The 24,877-nt window shown below is 38.5% G+C and overlaps 1 protein-coding gene across 10 annotated transcripts in view; it reads right to left on the bottom strand.

The window, feature by feature from the left end:
- The window catches only part of igsf9ba (immunoglobulin superfamily, member 9Ba), an 86,425-nt gene extending 62,245 nt beyond the window's left edge, over positions 1–24,180 (bottom strand). For 9 of the 10 annotated variants that reach the window (XR_012337215.1, XR_012337214.1, XM_065281358.1 and 6 more), the window contains exons 1-3: positions 23,881–24,180; positions 11,900–12,097; positions 3,530–3,676 (exon numbers count right to left, since the gene is read on the bottom strand). Coding sequence is in view for 8 of the 10 variants with exons in the window: in XM_065281358.1 (XP_065137430.1) it covers positions 3,530–3,676; positions 11,900–12,097; positions 23,881–23,944 (409 nt within the window). In the remaining 2 variants the exon portion in view is untranslated. Of the gene's footprint in view, positions 1–3,529; positions 3,703–11,899; positions 12,098–23,880 lie in introns of those variants that run through there. The other variant, XM_065281363.1, reaches the window with a different exon arrangement.
- Positions 24,181–24,877: the final 697 nt, after the last annotated feature.

Here is a 24,877-nt window from a genome sequence, read left to right as displayed (position 1 = left end):
TATTTATTTCTTTATAAGCAATTAAATATTACTGTATTCTAAATATAATTAGCCCATGTTTTATCCCCAACTTTAAATGCTTTAATTTAGGCTATTTTGTAACAGCGCCACAGTTTAGCGCACCACGTAGAACACTCTGGAACCGCACCTGTGGCTGGCTGCAGTGCTACTTCGCTCAGAAAGGAATATAGGTAGTTCTGCTGTATTCATTCAGTTCAAACACTACCTGTTTTGGCTTTAGTCAGCAAAATGTCCAAGAAATCTAAATCTTTTGTCTGGCTGCATTTTACAAAAAAAGGTCACGGAGTTTGAGTTCGCCTGCTCACAAGGTTTGCGTAAAGTAAATGGTACAGTCTATTTTTTTCTAAATTCTTTCATTCGAATAGTTAATAAAATACAGCAATAAAATAATTCAAATGAAAGTCTCTCCTGATTGTGTTCCAAATTATTAACATTTACGTATTTTAGGCTATAAGTAAATTGCAGATAAAGTTTTGTTTTTGTAAATCCTCAGACATTATTTTTACCACTTAATTAAGTTTTGCTTTATAGAAAGCATTTCTTTAAAGTGAATTTCGTTTTGTATAAATTGTTTCTTTATTTTAATAAATGTTTCATCAACCAACTGCATGTATTTAATAAATAAAAAGCAAATATAGCAGACAATATAATAACCGCGCATGGAGGCGCCGGCACGGCGCGTTCACTTGCATTGCATTGTTAACTAGAACGCACATCATCATAAATTAATAAAACTCAGCGTATGCCTATATATGCCTCATACATTAGAATAAAATATCTTTGCTGTATTCGTTCTAGAAGATGACAAGGGCTTTCTCACACACAGTGAGTTAGACCCGCCTTGGCCGGTGCGTCTTTTTACGCATTCTTAAGGTGCCTATTGTATCCATTAGTTTTATCGTGATGCAGTCTATTCGGCAACATTCCGCATACAACGGGCTTAGATTTGGAAATATATTACATCTACATTTCAGTGGTAACAGATACGGTGACCATCTTCTTACTTTATTGTAGCACTACCTCAAACTAAAGCGGAGTCTCTTCGCAGCTGTCATTTTCTGTAATGAGCTGCGGCAATGTTTCAAATGAGCTTCTAACGCTAGACAAACGCCTTTATTTTCAACACGATCACCTCGTACCCAAACCATTTTGAAACTAAGGAGCCATTTGTCCTCCGATTCGGCGTTTGCTGGACTTATGTTTTTGTTTTTATTTGTACAGTTGACCCGTTTGAAAATAGCCTAAATAATGTAACAAAACGAAAATAAACCTTAGTCCATCCTGCTATACAGCCTATTATTATTAGGATTGTTTTAGGCTATTTTTGTGTGTGTTTGTGTGTGTGTTTGTTTTAAAACGCCTAGATCGGCTGGACAAAAGTCAACCCATAGGTTTAAATTAAAGAAGAATATACAGCCTGTATAAACGAGAGCTTTTAGGAGTTTTCATTATTTGGGAGTTTTAGCAGTTATATTTTTTGTAGCGTGCGGGTGTGGTCAGGTGCGCGATTGTGACTGTCATATAGACCTAGTACAGAGCTCCTCACTTTGCAGTTAAAAAAATCACTTAATTTTTAAAGATTTGTGTTATTATTATAGTTTTATGTATTATTATTGATGTTTTTTGTTGTTGTTTTGTAAATTCTCTATGACAATTGTTTAATAAATGTTCAATCAAAATGCAAAACATTGCGTCTTTTTTTAGTCGACTAATCGATGCGCATGACAGGACTTTGGTCGACTAAGCATTTCTTTGGTTGACTAAGCCCTATTGGGGTCCATTAAAGTCTATAAAAAAAAGAAAAACCCTGGAATGTTTTCCTGGGTTTCTTCTCGACTGAACAAAGAAAGACATCAACATTTTGGATGACATGGTGGTGAGTAAATTATCTGGACTAATCCTTTAAGTAGTTTCATTGAGGTTACTGTCTCTTTAAGACCAAATAAGCAGAGACTGGTTTCAGACTGTAATCTATACATACACTTAAGACATAAACAAATGTTTTTATTAGAAAAAGAATACTGTGAGATCATTTTGTTTATATGTACCCTGTCAATAACAGAAAGATTTTATGTCCGCTTGTTTTTTAAATGCGTCTCTCTCGTGTGTGCACTATTGAGGGCACTTAAACGCACGTGCCGTGCACACAGAGACCGAAGGTGAATCCGAAACAGTCGCTCCACATAAAAATGTAACGTTGTTTTTCATTGCTTTATTCGCCAAATGTATGTAAATGGACTACAGTATGAGACACAGCGCGACTCTCTCTAAAGTTTACACATCAAGAGTTCTGATCTTTGAAGGACATACTGTGAGGATCATGTCTGGACCTGACAAATTCAAACGCATGTGCCTCTGTGCATACAGAAAGCTGCTCACTTTAGCGCCTTTTTGTGGTTAAATACATCCACACTGCAGACATGTTGCTTCAGACAAGCACATGCAGGTCGCGGTTTCTGTTTGCTTCATCACAACATTTCGGCCGTATTGTTTCGTGATTAAAGTCTTTCGGTTTCCCAATATTCATGCATCCCTAGTACTGAAGAATGATCAACAATTGAACAATGTTACAAACGTATAAAAGCTGGAATACTGCATACAAAAACAAGGATAAACATCCCCGTCAGTGTGTCTTGTAAGCATTATTCACTTATAGTCTATATCTGTACTACTGAAGCTCAACTGGTAGAGCGTTAACGGCGCAAAGGTTGTCGGTTCCAGTCCTAGGAATCACACATACTGATAAAATGTATGTGCTTAAATTCCCTGCATGTCGCTTTGGATATAAGCGTCTGCCAAATGCAAACATGTGCAAATATATGCACATACTTAGTTTGTATGTAAAAAATACGCCTCCTTTAATGTAAATTTAGTCTGTTATAGATTGTGTCTCATTTAATATTCCTATAGAAATTAATATTCTGCTATAGATGCCCACAGAAAGCACAATGGTTCTTTGCAATAAAGAAATAGCAAAATAACAGGAAACAGTTACTGAGCACAGCCCAGGCCAGGCGTGGACACTTTAAGCTTTTTAAATTCCTGGACTGCAGGGTGAAGTGATACTGTACTGCCCTACAAAGGCAAAAGACTTTAACTCGCTAGAGTGTGAAACTGAGAAAAATTACTTTAAAGTCTAGACTTATAGTGAGTTTTAGTTGTCAGTTTTAGTTGTCTTCTTTATTTTTATTTTCTCGAAAAAACATAAAATTGACTCAAGATACTAATGCAAATAATAAAGGAGGTCTTGAATGTCTCAAAAATATCAATAAGTAATTTTTGACCAAAAACGAAGTTACCGCCTTTTGCCTTTCTAGGGCAGTGAACATCTCTAGTGAAGTACTGTGTGACATATCAAACCAGTCAGCAATTACAAAAAATGTACTTTTGTGATATAAATCAGAAATCAAAGTTTTGTAAGTTTGAGCCAGATTCAGAGTCTTTGACACAAAGTCCTTTCAATAATAAAAAGCTCACGCGTTTTGTAGAAGGGAAAGGGTGTACTCACCATTGACTGTAAGATGAACCCAGCTGCCGTTGTGGAAGGTGTCGTACTGCTGCTCCAGCATGAGGACCCTGCACTCGTACCAGCCCTGATCATCTGAGCGCACCTGCTCGATCTGTAGAGATGCTTTGCCATGCAGAGTGGCTCTACCTGAAACATCATATCAGCATGTGTGACTGCAGATAAAGAGACAAAGACTTCTACTGAAGAATAAATACAAAGCAGTCCAGGCAATGTATTGTATGTAATGTAATGCATGTTGCAGACACTAAACTTGAGGAAGTTCACATTTGGAGGGATGCAGCTTTCATTGCATTTCTCACTACTGAGCACCTTACACCACATTTCTATGCAGTTAAGTACAGGGCTCCAGACTGCCACCAAAATTTGAGAGTGTGCTACTGAATTTTGCATCCAGTCGCACATGTGCGACCAGAAAATTTGACCTTTATTTTCTGATGTGACACTGAATTTGAAACAGCACATTGTACTTTCTGCATATATCATCAAAGTATGTATTAGTAATACAGTGGAAATTTGTAGAAATGTGATTATTTGGTTAGCATGTTGATTTACAGTACGGTGTGTGCCCCTAAATTTTTTGGTTGCGCCCCTAAAATTTTCAGTTGGGGGCCACTGTGCTCCTAGTAAAAAAAGTTAGTCTGGAGCCCTGAAGTAACATAAGGACCACAAGAGCATAACTTAAGCGGGATTGCACAAGTGTGTTTAGGCATTCCACCTTCGGCCAAACCGCTTTCTCAGTGAAAACATCAGGGTTGTGGAATAGCATCCCTGTTAGTATTAGACAAAGCGCTACACTCACCACCTTTAAATTAGGCCTTAAAGGAATAGTCTACTCATTTTCAATATTAAAATATGTTATTACCTTAACTAAGAACTGTTGAATCATCCCTCTATCATCTGTGTGTGTGCACGTAAGCGCTGGAGCGCGCTGCGACGCTACGATAGCATTTAGCTTAGCCCCATTCATTCAATGCTGCCATTTAGAGATAAAGTTAGAAGTGACCAAACACATCAACGTTTTTCCTATTTAAGACGAGTAGTTATACGAGCAAGTTTGGTGGTACAAAATAAAACGTAGCGCTTTTCTAAGCGGATTTAAAAGAGGAACTATATTTTATGGCGTAATAGCACTTTTGGGAGTACTTCGACTCGCCTGAAAAATCCGCTCCCCTTCTCCCTCTCATAATGGGAGAGTGTTACTGCGCCAAGTCGAAGTACTCCCAAAAGTGCTATTACGCCATAAAATATAGTTACTCTTTTAAATCCGCTTAGAAAAGCGCTATGTTTTATTTTGTACCACCAAACTTGCTCGTATAACTACTCGTCTTAAATAGGAAAAACGTTGATGTGTTTGGTCACTTCTAACTTTATCTCTAAATGGTACCATTGAATGAATGGGGCTAAGCTAAATGCTATCGTAGCGTCGCAGCGCGCTCCAGCGCTTACGTGCACACACACAGATGATAGAGGGATGATTCAACAGTTCTTAGTTAAGGTAATAACATATTTTAATATTGAAAATGAGTAGACTATTCCTTTAAGAAATGGTTGAAAGCAAACCAGCATTGTGAACATTTCTAGTCATTGATTCTTGTCTCTGTGTTTATTTGTGTAATTTTTATTTATTTTATTTTATTAATTATTTTGTTTGTTTAATTGTATTGCTATTATTATTATTTTTTACCTTTTATTTTTGACTCATAACATCAACTCCTGTCCAGGGACAACAGATGTAAATTAGCCTTGTGGCTATAATCTGGTCCAATTACACATTGTGCATTTTCCCTGTCAAATAAACGTAAATAAATAGATAAATAAATAAATAAATAAATAAAATTGAATGTGAACTATTTTACATAATATTTGTTGGTAATTCTGACATGTTTTCTTGTAACTGAGCATTTTTTTTATCAGGCTCTTGTGTTTAGGTTCAGTCATTTGAATTTAATGGCGATTTAAAGGTTATTCAGTCATTTAAATGCATTATTTTTACAAATGTCAATTTAATAATTTCATTGGTATTACAAATTTGACTGCCTTTTACTGCAAAACCCTTAAGTGCATGCAAAGGTTTGGGGAAAATCCTCCCCTCCAAAAAATCTACTAATTTGGACAAAACAAAAGTTGTCACCATGGTTATTTTGTGGTAACCATGGTTTTACTACAGTAACCATGTTTTTTTAGTTGGTCATTTAAGAAAAAAGGCTTCCCTGCCAATGACAAGTATTTCCGGCTTTCCGCAATATCGCTATTATTCACCAGGTGGCTCTTTCGCAACTTATTAAACCCGGAAGTTTCGCCCTATGGCAAACAGCCGCAAGTTTTGATGATCGCTCTGAATCTGATCTCTATCAAAAGTCCTTCACAAAAATGAAATTATCTCAGCTTTTTGCTCAAAATGTGGTATTTTTTTAACAAACCTACCCAAACCTACCCATAGAGGTGATAAAAAGAAAACTAATGAAGGTAGAATGAAACTCTTTTTTTTTAAAGCAGAGGGTCTTTTCTTTCATTTAATATATTGTCTGTTTATACATTTTCTGGAAGGCATTTAACTTTTGTGAAAATCATGAAAATGCTGCCACTGCCTGGCAACTTTTTTTAAAAGAAAGAGTTAACTGTAGTAAAACCAGGGTTAATTTTTGTAAGGGTTAAAGGATTTTGCCAATGTATTCAAAGGTCCTTCTGAATGAAAATGGATTTGAAGCAAAATTCGATAAACATATAATAAGTGCCAAGAGCTTTTGGTTATTATTATTTTCTCATTTTTTGACAGATGTGGCATTTAGCGACTTTTGCATCTGATCTCTTTAAATGATTCAATGCTAAGCTAGCAAGCTAGCACATGGAGCAAAGTGTAACATCACTAAGAAAGCAATCATTCCCTGATTTCAGCACTCCTACACTGTATCAAATGAATGTGTACTGTACTTAAAATAGAAAAGAACAACGTATCACAGTTCACATCTGATTATTACATTTTCTGTAGCAAGAGGATTAGCAATATTGACTAAACAAACTGTCACAGAAACTGAGAGAAAAGAATGCAGTCAAGCGTCTCTCGAACTGAACTTAATCATTCCTGAGCCTGACGTGGGCAAATAACAGACCAGATCCAATCCTCATTTTATATATTTTAAACTTTTGAAAGTTTGGGGAGTTATTGAGGCATGTGCAAAATTGTCTCTCTTACGTTTGCCAAGTGGTTCATGTTCTCAGGGCAACATTATGTTAAGCCTGGCACAACATTTTAATCAACCAATCAAATTTCATAAAGAAGTTAATCATTTCCCTCTAATATTAGGGTTAAGTTACAGTGGCGGCTGGTGACTGCTCTTCCGGGGGGCACAAATTCAAAATATGCGTTTAGAGTGTCATGTGTGTTGCTTGTGTTTTCAAAATATGGGTTTGTTGTGTCATGTGAACCATGTGCATCATGCGTTTTGTAAAAATAAGTGCCTGCTGCACACGAGTCAAAAAAGTTTATGATAAAAGTGACGCTCACGTTCACAAAATACATGCCACACTCCCTTAACACTAAACTCTGATTACACATGAGATTATGCGAGTATCTGGCAAACGCAAGCGTCTCTTTTATCATAAACCCTTTAGACGCGTCTGCAGCAGGCACTTATTTTGACAAGACACGTGATGCACATAGGTTCACTCGACGCAAAGAACACATATTATGAAATTACGAACCACACACATGTGGGCTACATACATGTTGTGACGAACTTCACATGAGCGCCCTCGAAAAAAGAAGTCACCGGCCGAAACTGCTGTAAACTTTGGTTCGAATTTTATAGAGTGCTTCAGATTGTTCTATTCCGTAAACAAGTGGGCGTGGCAAACTCACCACTCCTACATGTTAGACTCGCATTTATTTCATTGACACGGGTGCAGCGTTGCTCATAGTACAAACATCTTTGATCAGAAAGACGAGAAAGAAACGCAACGGTTAAGGTTTAATAGAAAGTAAAGAGCGTCAAGTCCTTAAAACAGACTCCATGGTCATCACATCATAGCACCTGTCATATTTCTAATATCTATATCTAGAGATCTGTCTCTCATATACAGGTTTATCATGCCTGTAGGTTTGAGTCTGTTCATTTTACATATTGCCTATTTTTAATGTACTGTATGCATAAATACAAAATACAATGCAGACTATATCTTTAATTGTCTATAAAATGAATAACTGATTTAAAAACAAGATTTTGTCTATCAAGACTTAATCTTCTGGGCATTTTTACTCTAACACTAACACAAACTTGCAGTGAGCATTTAGTTAAAAGCTACAGTAAGTGGCAAATTTCAGCCAATTTTATTTTCCAAAAACAATTTAAAGTGAAAAAAACATATACCGTGAAATATACCGTTACTGTAATAAAATTAATAATTCCGTGAAATGGATTTTTGGTCATCCCACCCACCCCTAAGAAAGCATTAATATATCTATGTATATACTATTAGATCAACATAAACACACACACACATGATCCAGTCTGTGAAAACAGAGATTTTTCTGTGGTTAACTGTTTTCTACATAAAATCATCCTAAATAATGTAAAGAACATTCAGTGACAAAATAAACCTTGATATGTAATATTGACTGAGTAGGGCCATGTAAATTAGTGAAATCAAACACTGATGCTCCTTTTCTCATAATTTGGTTAGGATTTTAGCCTGGATTTTACAGAAAGGGTCACAAATGTGTGTGTACATGTCTAATAGTAAATAGAAAATATATATATACTAGTTGACCTCACTAATCGACTTGTCGATTGCTGGAGAGCTAGGTGGCCATTGCGACCCATTCCCTGATGTTTATTGAGCCAACATTGCCTGAGTGTCTCACGTATTTACGTTCTGGCTGGCCTTCATACTTCATATCACTGTGTACCGAGCAGTAGATATCATAGCCCTGGGATCACAACCACACCTGAGAGAGGAAACGGCAGGTTTCCAGAGCTGAAAATCAATACGGCACGGAGCAGAAGAGGCTGCAGTCTTGCAGTAAAAAAATAAGACCTTCAAAATCACAGCTATTTTCGTGTGAGGTGATAAAGTGCTGATGTGATCAGGCGATGCCATCAAAGATAGACAGCATCTTCACGCTGAATGAAACTGCAAATACGGCGTTTGCAGATATCTTGCAAACAGTAGCCGCAGTAGTATTCCCTTTTCCACTAAAATGCAGAATTCTCCGCACTGAACACGATGAACTTCACTGTAACACTGGCTCACGAGGGGTTTACCTCTAAAGATCGCTGTGTAATCGCAGCTCACCATGCTCGAAGTGCACAGAGCCGTTCGTAAGAAAACTTGTTAGGTGCTTAATTACCAAAATCCCACTGCAGGCCTCTTGCCAGCAACGACCGGGGATGCATTTGTGCACTGCATTTATGGGCCCGTAAACAGGGTCCTGAATACAAACAATCTGCCTCTAGCTCAAAATCACTTTAGGAGAGTCGGTGTAAATCACTTCTAAACTGCAGCAATGATTGCCGCATAGATTGTCAGTCTGCAAGACAATGAGAGCTCTAAAACGGCAAATTGGTGGAGGAATCAGACCCTGAAGCTCTGACAGTAGAAACAGTGAGAGTTTGGGAATTCTGTGGCAGAAAATTGCATTGCGAGTTACAGTAATAGCCTTTTGGAGTTCAATGGTAATTGTGTGCGAGTCCAGCCAAAGTGTGAGACTGTAGCCTCGTGGCGGAGGGGAACAATACAAATTGAGCTGCCATGGAGACGATATAGTACCCACAGGAGACGGTGATGTACAGTCCCACCACTGGAACTACATCAGATCTCATTTCTAATGTAAAATCTGATGAGGCCACAACCAAATAGAGGAATGATAATTCACTCCCCCTTCTCTTTCTCTTGCCAAAATCAATTATTTCCTTAACGGGAGAGGAGGATTTATGAGAATTTGCAATATGATGATGCAAATAAGTCAATTTTGTTTTAGACTGTGGGCCTCCTTTTGAGCGCCGACCTCGCACCTTCATACTCACAACTGTAGTAATAAGCCATCATAGTGACTATGGGTTTGCATAGATAGCGTGGTTGGCAAATTTTCAAATCGTGTACTGTGACAGTGTGTACTAAATTAAATATAGATTAGAAGTATGCTTTATCATTTAAAAAATGTGTTATATATATATACACAGTAGTATGTGTGAGTGTAGTATAAATACATTTTTGACTGTACTGCATCCACCATGCATCCGCAATAACCATAATTTATGTGTACATTGTTTACCAGTACAAATAAGCCATGAGGAATGCATTTCTTGGTACCTTAAAGATAGATTTCTGGTATTTTTATTATATTCACCTTTTGGAGTTTGGCGCCTCCTCTGGTCGCATGGTCTTGTTCACGGGATAGTGAAGTATTATCCATTAAATGCATACTTAAAAAGCTACCCGGAAGTAGTGGGTGATCCGGGTACTTTTTTGTCTACTGTTTTTGAATACTATGAATTTGACTTTACTATGATTTGTGCCTACTACATAGTATGGAAGTAGGTGATTTTGTATGCAGCGACTGGCATTTATCATTCAAAAACAGCTAAACTAGCCTGATCTCACGTAAAGTACCTTTTCACACTCTGGGCTCTATCATACACCTGGCGCAATGCAGCGCAATACGCAACGCAAGTGTCTTTTGCTAGTTTCAACCCGGCGCAATTATAATTTTCACGTTTAGCGCCACGTTGTTTAAATAGCAAATGCATTTGCGCCCCCTTTTGCGCCCATGGGCGTTCTGGTCTGAAAACGAGGTGTGTTCAGGTTCATTGTTGGCACGTTGCTATTTTGAGGCAACTAAAATATGTTTTTTATTATTTAAAGAGCGCATTAGTAATATGAGCCTATAAACGGGACGACAACGCGGGTTTGCTTATCACATACATGAATGCGCAGCAGCACAAAATTGCTTTTAAATATGAAAGATTAAAGGATCGAATGTAAAAGATTATTATTGAGTCTCTTGGACATAAATGAGGACCGATTATGATGAGACATTAGAAGATAAAAAGAGCTGCTTCACCTGTAGCCTGGTAAGTAAATAAATGCTTTGCTTTAAACAAATGCATCTATTTTCAAATGTGTTTTAAATGCTACCCAGCATGGATTTAATGTATATGATGACTCTGTACCTGTGTTTATGGTGAGATGAGAAACATTTGAAGTAATGCTTTTTAAAAATCCCATGCCGCTGTCCAAGTGCTGAAACGTCACGTTTGTAAATTCTTTCTCTCTTGTTTGTATTTTTAGAGCACAAACCTTTTCTTGCATATTTTCTTATGAGATTATTTTATGAGATTACAATGATTATGTAGGATATCAATACATTTACAGCAATTAAAAGCCTGCTATTTGTACTTCTATGACTGAAAGAAAACAGCTTTTAAAGGTTTTAATACAAAAAATGTAAGTTTCAATAGAAATGAAAACATTATTTTTTAACATTAATCTTAAACGGGGGTCTTCTTTCTCTGCTTAGTTTTTCAGTTTACAAGGTCCGTCATCTAAATAGGGATTAGACATAGCACCAGCGCAACTGGCTTTTAAAGGGGATGAGAGATAAGACTCTGATTGGTTTATTGACCGTTACGTCCAAAACACACCCATTACTCATTATGAGAATAGGACCAACCCTTTTCGACCGTTTTGTGTGTGTTTTCCCCCAATTAGTGGCATCACTTATGAACTTGACCATTAAAGAGTTATAATCATAGAATTTTTGTAAATAGTATCTTGATCAGTACTGAGGTTTATTAACAGATTTATGTTTAAAAAAAATTAATTTTTTTTATCTGATACATTTGTACAGCAGTTTAATTAAGTTGATGTTTTCATCCACGAAAAACCCGAAAGGGTACCCATACAACCCATAAGGGTTAAAACAAATTTGTTTTAGGATAGTTAACAATTTTAAGATTTATAATCTTGTGATTTTCCAGAGAAAACTTGTGGCACTGACCATTTTAACTCCAGTATAGCAAAGGCAAATTTTCTTGCAAAATTTAAACATGAAAGAATTTTCACCAAGTAGTCTCTTATTTTTAAAAGGTGCAATATGTACTTTCCATACTATAGTCAGTCCTGGAGTGCCGACGTCCTGCAGATTTAAGTTCCAACCCTTATAAAACCTTGCCTACCTGTAGTTATCAGGTGACTCTTCAGACCTTGATTAGTTGTTCAGGTGTGCTTGATTAGAGCTGGAGCTAAACTCTGCAGGACATCGGCACTCCAGGACCGCCGTTGCCTACCCCTGCTATAGACTTATGCAAATGAGGATTTAACCCTGGACTTGGAAATAATCCTTGTGCTTACCAGCGTACTCAGGGTCCACATGAGGAGGGTAGAAGCGGAAGTTGATGAAAAAGGGGATAGGCACACCGAATTTGAACCACTCCACGACATAGGGAGTCTGCTGGCCGTTTAGAGGGTGGCTCACGTCACATCCCAGAACAACGCTCTCTCCTGCACGGGCCGTGACAAACTGGGGCTCCTCTCTCACTCCGTGGGCACCTGGACCACAAAACACAACAAAGAAATCAGCCCAGGATCATAAAATATACCAATTGTACAGTATAATTAGCATTTTCATAGGGTGGTAAAGTATAGGACGACAGCATTTAATGTCATTCATCATCAGTTTCAATCTAATGGACCCATGTATGTGAGACCACGCCCACTTATTTACATACCGCAGTATACAAGAAATAGAAAAATCAACACCCAAAGCTAATTATTACTTCAAATGAAGGGCCAAGCAGGTGAATAGTCCCGTCTAGCATTAATGATATGACTTGGACAGACTTTGCAATAGAGGGACCAGTGTTTTAGCGATCAATGCCTTAGCACGTCACATGCCTACGGGTGACCTATCGAAACGCTAAAGGTCGTTGTACCTGCCTCAGCAGAAAATATATTGGGGAAATAGATTTTCTTCAGCGAGCTCCATAGCACCCATTGAGCAGTCTCCTCTCTATCAGAGTTAGCACGACTTCAGCGTCTCAATGAAGGGGAAAATCACCTACGGGATCAAACGACCAGCTGACGCTGCATTCTTTACCATTGACACAATGTATGGAAAACTAAGTGATTCAGTACCAGTATGAATTTAGGGTAAACTGGGTGGGTTATAAAAGCATCTTTCGTTTCTTTCTTTTACAACTGTGCAACTATATATGTAATCATCTTACAAAACTGAGCATCATTAAAAAAATGTTCAGTATGTAACAAAAATAAAAAAAATACAGATTTGAGGAACCATTCTTGACTTTCAACCAAACTCATATGTACCAGTTATTTTGTTTACCAGTTTAATCAGCTTTATCCAAAAAAAAAAGAAAAAAGGAGTTAATCCACTTTATTTGATTCAGCCAGCACGGCTTTCGGACTAAAACAGGGCAGATTTAATCAAATGACTCTTTTCCTAAAGTATAGCTCGAATCTCCAGTCACAGAATCCTATCTACTGTTGTGTAAAGCAGCACAAAGTACAGCTTAATGAGAGGCCAACAGGGTGCATGTAAACTCATAAACTCACTGCACATGACCAGCCCAAAGCAGATTCACAGCATTACAGCAGCGCTTAAATGTGGGTCAGGGAGCCCTGCGTTTAGCCTTGTGAGGATAGACTAAATGTCATCGTGTAGCACATCCGCACTGTTGAACGCTTATTAAAAAATGATGAACGATCAAGAACTGAACATTGCAATTTCACATAATTAACACATTAAGTCGGCTAACCAGAAATATGAATGCATTTGATTTCCATCTTAACTTGTATTACCTGCTTTAGTAATTGCACATCACTTGCCGTGTGGAAATGCATTAAAGAAATATTTCACCAGCAAATGAAAATTCTCTCTCTCTTTTTCTTTTTTTCTGCTAAAGACAAAGTTTTTGACTTAATGTTAGGGATGCACCAATATATCAGCCTATATGGTCTCAGTACCTTCCACTTTCTTCCATCAGCTAATTGTAAGCTCTGCACTACTTTGATTTTATGACATAATAATTTGAAAGGAGTAAAAAGCAAAACTTTCGGTATGTATTGTATTGGTCGACATTAATCTTAGTAAATATCAGCATATATATATATATATATATATATATATATATATATATATATATATATATATATATATATATATATATATATATATATATATATATATATATATATATATATATATATATATATATATATATATATATATAACCAACATTTTGGAACATACATTTTTTTAAGTAAAAAATATGTAAAGTAGGGATGCACTGATACAACATGTGTGTGTTGATGCTGATATTTACTCAGAATGATGTCTACCAATACAATACATACCGATAGTTTTGCTTTTTACTCCTTTCAAATTATTATATATATATGCAAATTTTATGTTAAAGTATTGGATGAACGTATAGCACGTGTCAAGAGCTTTTGGTTACAATCATTATCTCATTTTTGACAGAGGTTGTGAGGTTAAGTTTTTGCTTCTGAACTCTTTAAATAGTGTACACCCGTACCAACTGCACGCTGATTTTCATCAAAGTCACTCCAGTCACTCAAGATCCAGTCACTATTAAAATCTCAGCGAAGAACAACGTCACCAACGCAGTGGTGCCTGGTGACTTCACTTCTGAGGGGCACGAATTCAAAATATGTGTTTGTTGCGTCATGTTGTGTGCATCATGCGTCATTTCAAAATACGTGCTTGCTGCAGCTGCGTCGAAAGGGTTTCAGTCCCTACAGAAAAACGCGATTATGCGATCCATGATTGAATGCATAATCAGCCAAAGCCTACATATTTATGTGGGAGCCGCATTTTTTAAAATACGCCGCACTTTCGCAGCAAAAATTGCAGATTTCCATGCGCAAAATATGCGGGGCTTGGATGATTTCATAATCCCTGCATTTTCGTAGCAAAAATCACATATATCTTAACAGAAAGTTGAAAAATGTTGCATTTACTTCACACATGCGCAGCCATGTCCCCTGTTGTCATGGGAACGTTATAAAGTGACGTGGATATGTGACGTGAACATCAGTGAAAAGTTGCAAACAGTTTTTGAAAGTTCGCACAATTTGCAAGTTCCCGCAATTTCATGGCATAAAATTGCATAAATATCCCTCATATTCCATCGCATTTTTTTAGAAAACGTGCCGCAAGATCAAGGATTTTTGCCTGCAACAATCACAAAAAAACTCCACATTTTTCTGGAAGGACTGGGGTTTATAATAAAAGAGATGCTCACGTTCACAAAATACCAGACACTAACTTAACACTAAACTTTGATTACACATGAGATTAGACGAGTATCTGGCAAACGCGAGCGTCTCTTTTATCATAAACCCCTTCGAAGCATCTGTAGCAGGCACTTATTTTGACAATACACATAATGCACATAAGTTTACGTGACACTCCGTTCATATATTTTGAAATGACGAGCCACACACACGACGGGTTAAATATATGTTAAGATGAGCTTTGCATCGTGCACCCTCGAAAAGAAGTCACCGCCCGCCACTGGTCACAGGCCAAAACCTCCAGTTAAACACAAAATATAAAGTTGTTGTGAGCATCAGGTCCTTGTACTGGCTCAACTTCCGTGACTGCTCAGCCCTTAATCTACTTGTGCCTATTTCACCTCCCAAAAGAACAACATTACTTTTTCAAAACCTATATCACTCACTTCACACATCGAGACTGCATTACACATGCAGTGATCCATACAACCTGGATACTTCATTTATGTACAGTATCTTTCCTTGACTGTTCACATATAACTTCACTTCTGTGTGTTTTTTTATAAATGAATGATGACCTTGAGGAGCTAAACATATCTGATAAGTTGAACTGCCATCCAGACTCTCCAGTTTACATCCTTTATGAGGTCATAACAAGTGGTCTGGTCAGATCCACTGCTGTTTTCATTTCCTTAATGGAACTGTAACACTGACCTGGCACAGTTTATTAGAAGAAGCGAAGAAGCTAGAAACATACGGGGAGACCAAGCATGTAAACATTAAAGCTGTAGCTACATTTCTGACTCATGCGAAGCACAGACGAGGTTGAATTAAGATATCATCTAAAATCTTTGTTGCCTTTTTTAATATAACAGTGCCAAAAACTGAACTACACAAAATGTTCACCCAGTCAGTTACTGTACAAGCTTATTAAAGTCTTACCAGGAAATCAAGGATGCAGCTCCCGGGGATCTTATTCAAATGAGGGGAATACAGCACATCGCTGGTAAATTATTCATTGTTGGAAAATGCAACATTTTGTAGGGAAGACGCTCTAATTACATACATTTTTTACCAGGATAAACTTATTCTCATACAAAAGAGAGAGTGAAAGTGTTATAGGAGGATTATTATTATTATATTATATATTAAATAGCACTTTGCACTGTTTTGGTTCATCCCTGTTATACCTTGTAAAGAAAATTTACTTATTTAAAATGTATATTTTTTGGCGTGGGGGGACTGACTACAGGGGTGTGTCCACTGTCCACACTTTTGTCATTATTTGCATATCCTGATGAATCAAACCACTCACCATGGCATTGTTAGCACCATGCTCTACCAATTGAGCTACAGGAAAGCCATAATATCAATCTTGTTTTTTAAAACCCAACCTGTTGGGTTGTACTTTAACCTATGCTGGGTTGTTTTAACCCATTACTGGGTCAAATATAAAAATATTCAAGGTTAATTTAAACCAAAGTCCTGTCCATTGCACCTGTCACTGACTAATAGCATTTTTTGAGTATTATTCATGTTTACCTTTCAGCATATTTTTTTCATTTACGCCCCAACCCTTTAACAGAAAACATCTTTTCAGCAAACACTTAATCTACAAAAAATATTGATCAATATATTACATAATCGACCTCAAACCATTCCAAACCATGAATGAGTCGATTCAGTGGTGTGACTCCCTCTGATTTAAAAAGCCGGCCCGTGCACCAACAGTTGAAATGATCCATTATAAGGATGAATAAACACGTCTTCTTTCAGCATGTTGGCATTCATTTGTTTACATTCATCATAATTACATGCAGTTACACAGATTTAATCATTCTGTATACAGTCTTTCATGCTTGCTAATGGCATAAACTAATACTACATAATAGTAATCAGCGTCCATTACCGGGATGGAGTGAAATCTTTGCACGAGAGGCACCGGTAGTCACCCTGCCAAAAGGGGCATTGGGACACATCATGAATAGGCAATCAAATAGAGAACACAGCAGAGGTGAGATCTCAAGGACACTGACCCATTCAGCTGCATAGACCACTGACAAACCTGTCATTGAATGTAAGCCTGTTCCCGATCAAGGTCACTTAAAGAGACAGACGTGTGTCAAAGATATGAACAGACTGGCAAAAATATGTGTACACCCCTTTAAAAAAACTAAACGGATTTTAATATTTCAGGTGCACCCATTATTAACACCTGCAAAAATAAAAAAATTACAATTATAACTGTATAATTTCCGCTTATTTCTGCATTATAATCTTCTGTACACTATACCGGTCGCGACAAGATCTGCTGACTCTGTAGAAGTCTTTAATAATCGGCTAAAAATCCATCTCTTCCGCCAACACATCACTTGCTAATATTTTCTCTTCTCTATCCTTATCTTTACACTAAGGCTGCGTCCTAAAACTCTAAATTGCTGCCTTATGAGGCATCCAAGGCAGAAAGCATCAAGGCATGTCCGAATCCAATGTTAGGTTTACTTCCTGACTCCTGAGATCTTGTCCCACAATTCTATGTGTGTGCACATGGGGAATGTAATTGGTCGAGCCTGGTCGAGTTCGAAAAAATAAAATGGCGGCCAAGAAAGCGGCTGGAGCACAAATTTAGTGTAAATAAATTTATATTTTCACTCTTTACACATTTTAACTGCCTTTCTAGCAAGAAATTAGTATTGTAGTTTTCAAATATGTGATTAGTTATATATATTAGTTTATATTTCAAACATGCTGCCTTTGAAGTGTGTCTGAAAACGTTTCTCTTAGCTGCCTTCGAAGTCATTGCCTCATGAGGCAGCGAGGCAACAAGTCAGCTGCCTAAGTTTTCAAACGCAGCCTAAAAGTAAATGTAAAACGCATCATGCACACTATTGCAGCAACAATATTAATTCACATCATTAAAACGTCATGTATAGCAGTAAAACAGTGACAAGGACCTTAAATTTGATTTAACTACAGTTATAATCGTTTATTTTAAAATACGCAGACTTCACAGGCGCGTACTGAATCTTTGGATAGCCGAGGCCGTGAATGATCCATCTATAGTTTCTTGGTTTCAGGGGAAACAAAGGCCTTATTTGGAAGCTGCAGGTGATGGAGCCTTCGAAATGGGACAGCTTTTGTCGCGGCTTGGTGACGTCATTAAAGGACGCAGCCCCTGAATTGGGATGCACCCCATGTTAGACCGAAGCAAATATTCTCAAGTATAGACCGAAGCAAATATTCTCAAGTATTACACGATAAAAGTAACAGTGCCCTCTCTGTGACTCATAAAAAGCAAAAAAGAAAAAGTTAGCAGATGAAATAAGAGACCTCTGGGACACCAGATGGCTGCTTTGCTCAATGGAAACACAAGATGCCATCACTATAGCAGGGCCGTAGGTGTCCATCTGATGGCGTGCATGGCATACTCATCACTATGGCCCATCTGGAGGCTGGTGTCTCTGAACTTACTGATCTGTTCTGAGTCTGAACATGAGGAATTTGATGGCGCCGTATCACCAACTAGACACTGGTTTAAAAATACTTGAGCTTGAGTAGACAAAATCAAATGAAGGAGGCACTGTAGTAAAGACTTAGAAGTAAGGATTTCTTTCTCCTGGCCCAATTTGTTCAGCAGTTATTTTTTTATTGTGGCCCTACTGCAATAGTTGCATTTCTCGTCATATTTTTATATGTACCTGTACCAAATATTTATATAAGATTAAAGGTGCAATGTGGGACTTATAGAAGAATCTCTTGATAGAAATGCAATATAATATACATAATTAACTATATCATCAGTGGTGTATAAAGACCTTACATAATGAACTGTAAAGTTTTTATTACCTTAGAATGAGCCAATTTTATCTACATACACCGTGGGTCTCCTTACATGGAAGTCACCACCATGTTTCTACAGTAGCCCTAAATGGACAAACTGCCCTGTAGATCGTGTTTTGTTACTATGTTGTCTCACAGTGCGTTCACAACAGACGCAAATAAAGCGTTAGGCGCAAGTGATTTATATGTTAAGTTGATGAAAAGACACGACAGACATCCTGCGGCGCCATTTGCATGAGTGACGAGGCACAAATTGAGCATTTCGAGCATTTGAAGCACATAGAGCAAGAGTTGAAAAATCTGAACTTTGGCGGATATTCACGGTGCCTTAAACATATCGCGATATGTACGTGATAATTAATGCGAAATTGCCCTGATTGTCAGTGAACTACAGCTTTGTGTAGTAAATGTCACTTCATCTGAATGCAGCTGATGGCGATTTACTACTAATCACGGAACCGGCTTCACTGACGAGATGCGCAATGACAATCACACGCGCATCCCTAACAAGTAACAAGTAATTCCATTTTTATGACGGACTTTTCATAGAGATCCCATTCAGAGCGATCTTTAAAACAGACACGGACATGCAGCAGCTTGCCATAGGGCAATACATCCCGGTTTAAAAAGTTGCGTAATTGCGGAAAGACGGAAAATCTCGTCATTGGCGGGGAAGCATTTTCTCTTAATTGACGAGATATCTCGTCAATGGCGGGGAAAGAGTTAAATAACCCCAAAACACAAGTCCACTTACAGTTCTCACGGACACGCGTTTTATCAACTGGCTATCCTTCAGACATGGGCCACGTCTTTATCTCATTTTTGCCGTGTGGCGCGTGTGCACCATCGCGGTGTGAAGCGTGCCTACGCTATTCTACGAGATGTATTCTACGAGATGTAGATGTGGCTAGTTAGTTATCCTCCAGACAGTGACGGTCCGGACCACATCTTTCTCATTTCGGCCGAGATGCAATTGACGGCCTTTTGTGCAGCGAAATTATTATTAGTTTTTGGACGACCTAGTTAAGGCGGTAGGGTTTCCAAGCTTAGGCGGGCCGCCTGAACTGAAATGTGCTGCGGGAAACCCTGCAATACACAGTCTCACCTCTAGATGCTCCTAAAAGTCCCACATTGCACCTTTACAGCATTGGCCCTTTAGGGTCATAAGTGACATTTTCCAAATCTCTCACAATGAGCCGGGACTGTCCTTCCTTACTGTTGAACTCTGTAGTTGTACAAAGTATAATCTCAGTAAATCAGAGCTAATAAGCAGCTCAAATATAGAAAGAACACAAACAGAGGCAGGAACGCAAAGTTCACTGCAATAGATGTGAAGATGCCTGAAATCTTGAACTGGCATCTGATCACGGACGGTACGGTTAAAACTGATGACAGGTAAGAAAGAAATGCACATTCTCAGCAGGAAATCCCATATTGAGGAAAAACAAAAGCAAAGCATCAGCATCTTTTCCACATTACACTTAGCCACGATAAGATCAGAGGGGATGACGACACATTCGCCAGGCAGAACAATGTAAGGGATCTTCTTAATAAGACGTCATCTAACATATGATGAATAATGAAGCCGGCAAACCTGCACTACAAAACAGCGTCTCCGCTGTGCAGCGGCTATTGGTTAATGTATAGTAGCTACGCCTGGGGGAAGGAAGTGGAAGACTGTAAAGTATCCCTGGGGAGGAACACGAAGCACACAGAGTTATGCCTGCTATCCTTAAGCACAAAAACGCCAGTGTAATATTTCACAGGAACAAGGCAAAAAGATATGCGGCGACAAATTAACTGAATGCAAATTGTGTGTGGCACACAATGCACCAGCATCGGTTTACTGTACGCAAGCTTATTTTAATAAGTACAGTCTCCGGCAGTACACAGTCAACTGCACAGGGCGCACCTATAGTGTATTGCATTGTCCAGTACGTCTGAAAAGACTGCTGAATATTTTATGGCAGTGAGGGAAACGGCACGAGCCAAACCCGACGGAGACCCAGCTTATGGAGGCCTGGAGACAGTCTGTAAGGTGAGACTGGAAGAGGATGTAGGCAGCGCTGTGGCAGTCTGCCCAAATCTCAACTGGCCTTACACGCTGCTACATCTCACCCCAGTCTTACAACCGCTGACAGCAGCACTGTGCTTTACTGACTGACTGGTCCAGGCTGAAATACATCAAGCTCACCAAGAAAAAATGTGTTGCATTTACAGTTTCAAGTAAAGGTGCACAGAGTCTTTTTTTCCTCATCGATAACACATGCATTTTGCAATGACAGGGTTATCTCATGGTCTTTCTACTAATACTACAAACATTATACAGGTAAACCCAACGCATTTTTGCACATCTTTCTACAATGGCATCAGAAGCTTCAAAGTTGACCATTAATTCAGACAACAGATAACTGTCACTTTACTTTTGGCTCTTCATATAATCTCATTGCATTCTGGTAGCCTTTTGAATAGGGTCCTGGACGCATTTTCCCTCATGTGTTATTTTAGGAGAAAGTTAAATAAATAGGACACCAAACACTGACCCTTGGGTCATTGCAATCCACGCTGTCAAAGATCACACTAGTGTATTACTGTGTTATGAGCCACATCCCAGTAAGGCGTTAGTTTTCACTCTTTGCGGATCGGGACAAGCACTGTTATATGCACCCAGCGGTCAGAGGGCTGCAGGTCAGACAAATACTGCTTGGCAAGGTAGGGGGAGGGAATTTTGCCAGAGGTGTCCATTACCGCCAATCTGCAGACAGTGCCACGAGCTTCTCCTCACAGCTTTATAAAGATCGAGACTGTCCCTACTTATTGCAATGCTCTGTGACACCAATGCAGAAAATTATGCTGGCCGTCAGGCTCGGGAAAACATGCTACTGGTCACTTTAACATCTACTGTCAGAAAAAATAGTTGACAAGAAATTATCCGTAGCTGGGCAGAACCATTTAAAAAGGTCCCCTTTATATGTACCATTCCGATACGTGTGAAGTACTAATATGAAAACTTTATGTGCAAAGGTGTACCCCCCCTGTCAAAGCTATAGTTATAGATTCTATACCCATTATTTCTTGTTGGCCTATATCTACTACTAGTCTAAATGTATCAATTCCTTTCTCTACATGATGCCAAAGAAGCATAAGTTCCAGTTTGGTTTAATACATGTCTGAAGGTTTTATGTTAATAAGTCATGAATAAATCAAATCTACTCACTGGAGTTTTTATCAGCACTCCGGTGATAAAAATGTAGCACCTAGGTTGTAAATACAGGCTCTTTGTCAAGTTACCAAGACATTTTTCTGTGTTTTATCCAGGTAATGTTCATTTAATCTAAATATTTACATTAAATAGTACTTACATGTCTATTATGAATGACATTTCACTATATATTTCATTGGTTCGCTGCAGTACGTAATCTCCTCCAACATCTAATAAAGCTGTAATGCGCTTCTCATCATCTCAAATAAACTGCTGTCTTTTTGCAATGCTTAAATATAAAACAGCTGACTTTTACTAACAAACCGCTTGACAGACCCAAGCAACTCAGCCACAATTTTGTCAATCAGTAAAACTCAAAGCAGTAAGTGCTTCTGCTCTCAAGCCCCAATTTATGCCACTTGTGCGCCAACATTGTCTCATTACAACATGCTTGATGCTCCCAGATGACAGCTTCACAATGGCTGCTGTTGAATTTGCAAAAATGGAATTGTGACCGTTATTAACACAGATTAAATAAAATAGTGCCAAAATCAAATCACTCAAACATGCATGTTTGGGTTTTTAATATGTTGCACCAATTTAAAGGGCACATTACACAAGACTTTTTTAAGATGTCAAATAAGTATTTGGTGTCCCCAGAGTACATATGTAAAGCTTTAGCTCAAAATACCAAGTAGATAATTTAACTATATGTTAAACATGTTAAAATTGCCACTTTGTAGGTGCGAGCAAAATTGTGCCATTTTTGAGTGAGTCCTTTTAAATGCAAATGAGGGACGGTATTATTATCCCTTTCTGACATCACAAGGGGAGCCAAATTTCAATAACCTATTTTTTCACATGCTTGCAGAGAATAGTTTACCAAAACTAAGTTACCGGGTTGCTTTTTTCACATTTTCTAAGTTGCTAGAAGCACTGGGGACCAAATTATAGCACTTAAACATGGAAGAAGTCAGACTTTTGTGATATGCCGCTTTAATTAAATGCAGTTTCCAAACCATCTGTATATTTTTGTTAAACTGAGTGGTTTAATGCAAGTATAAGAAACAAGCTGCAGGCCAGTGTGCCAATATTTTATATGCCAGTCACAAGCTTAATGGTTGATTCAAAATTAAAGGCAAGTACATGACTCAAATTACACTAGGTTTAATTAGACAATTACTATATATGTGTGATTCACACAGCCTCCCCTGCAATTAAAGGAGGAAACAGCGCCTCTCACTGGACAGAGATGAGAATGTAAGGTTAAGCCAGTCCATTCGACAACAAATATCTACCGTTTTAAATACATGTATGACATGAGAAAGGATAACAATTCAATGCATGGGCACAGAAAATAACAACGAAAATATCATGCATACTGTTTTTTTCTTCAATTGCATGCATGCATGCACACATTGTGATTAAGCAATGGCTGTAATAAGCAATATAATACGCAAAACTGAAAATAAATGAAAACGCCTGCGGTGTGTCTGTGCGTAAACAGGCTGTAGTAGCCCAGACAAACGCAGCATGTCTCCATTCAGCATTGCACGCCCCTTTTTAACACTAACTGCAATTCTGGACAGTATTTCATCTATGATATTGTCGTTTATTTCTGTATTTCCGTCTCAACCCGTCCAAATCGTATGATTGAAGGATGCACCGCGATCGGTTGTGTTTTTATAGAGAACAAAAACACAATTTATCATCAAAGCAGCCATCAATCGATTGGACACATTGTAACGGGCAAAGCGACCAATACACGCCTTCAATTGTCTGGCTCGTGCCCTAATATGACACGACGTACAAAAAACCACCTAGAAATCGCGCGAGCTCGAATAACCCGCTGTGAACTTTTATCCTACTTATTTACAAAAATACGAAAATGAAAGAAATGCATTGATCTGTGCATTCACAGCAGTGTCACGTGCAGCATCATTTCACACAGACAATGCGATGCTTAAGGTGTCTTAACCAAAACGCAACATCAAAATCCCGCACTTCAACTCACCTTGAGCTGCCGTTCCTCGGGTGCTAAAAACACTTGCTATCAAAGTGGCCACATACCAAATCATAGTACTATTGCCAACCAGGAGTAATAGCTCAAAGTGCCCCTTTCAATAAATCTCTCATGCTCAGTTTCCTCGCACCGCACCGTTTCCAATCGGATACCCTGCTTATCATATCCTGTGCTCTCCTATCTCAGCGTTTTCCTTCATTCTTTCCCCTGCCCGTCCTTCCTATGGCATCCTCCCCCGGAGACACAGAGCACCTGCACCAGCGCCTTTATGGAAGACGGAGATATTGCGAAGTGAAACCAAGTGTGGGAATTTAGCCTGCGAGCCCGCCCCCGTCGCGCTCTGATTGGCTAATCTCGTGCAGCTTTGGGGCGTGTATTGGTTAATCATCCGCCCCCTGGTAGTAAAATGGCATGATTTTATTCAAGGTGAGTTGGAGTGTGCTGCTGGTGTAGTACAACTGCTGCAGTATCATGCGCATTAACAGAAACCAAAGTCTGCACCTCTTGGGATCTTCTCCATTGTGCACTTTTTTTTTTTTTTTTTTTTTGAATGGCACATATGTTGGATGTACATTTATGGACAAGACTGCAGTGCTCGTCCGTGCAGATTTTAATTGACACTGCAGTTCCTGTAAACTTCAGTTGTGCATCCACGTATCTTCTGGGCATGACATTTCTGATGGAAAGAGTGCATGAAGATAACACACACACACTAAAGCAATGGGTGTGGCTGAAGACAAGCGTTATATGCTCTGTATTTATCTTACACACCAGTCCCACTGCAGACATCTCCAGGTCGGATTCGCTCCTGGAGTCGTCTGCGGTCTGGGATGGATGTCAACCTTTTTGACTTCAAGGCCTCCCCATTCTCCACAACACCTGAAGCCCAACAAACACTCCCCAAAAAAACTATTTTAGAAGCTTAGCATAACTGAAAGGTTTTATATTCATTATAAAATAACCAAACGCTAAATTATAATAATTTTTT

Source organism: Paramisgurnus dabryanus, chromosome 8 (genome assembly GCF_030506205.2).
Source record: "Paramisgurnus dabryanus chromosome 8, PD_genome_1.1, whole genome shotgun sequence".
Lineage (NCBI taxonomy): Eukaryota > Metazoa > Chordata > Actinopteri > Cypriniformes > Cobitidae > Paramisgurnus > Paramisgurnus dabryanus.
The sequence above is the reverse complement of the archived record's forward strand: the minus strand, read 5'-3'. Positions and strand labels throughout refer to the sequence as shown.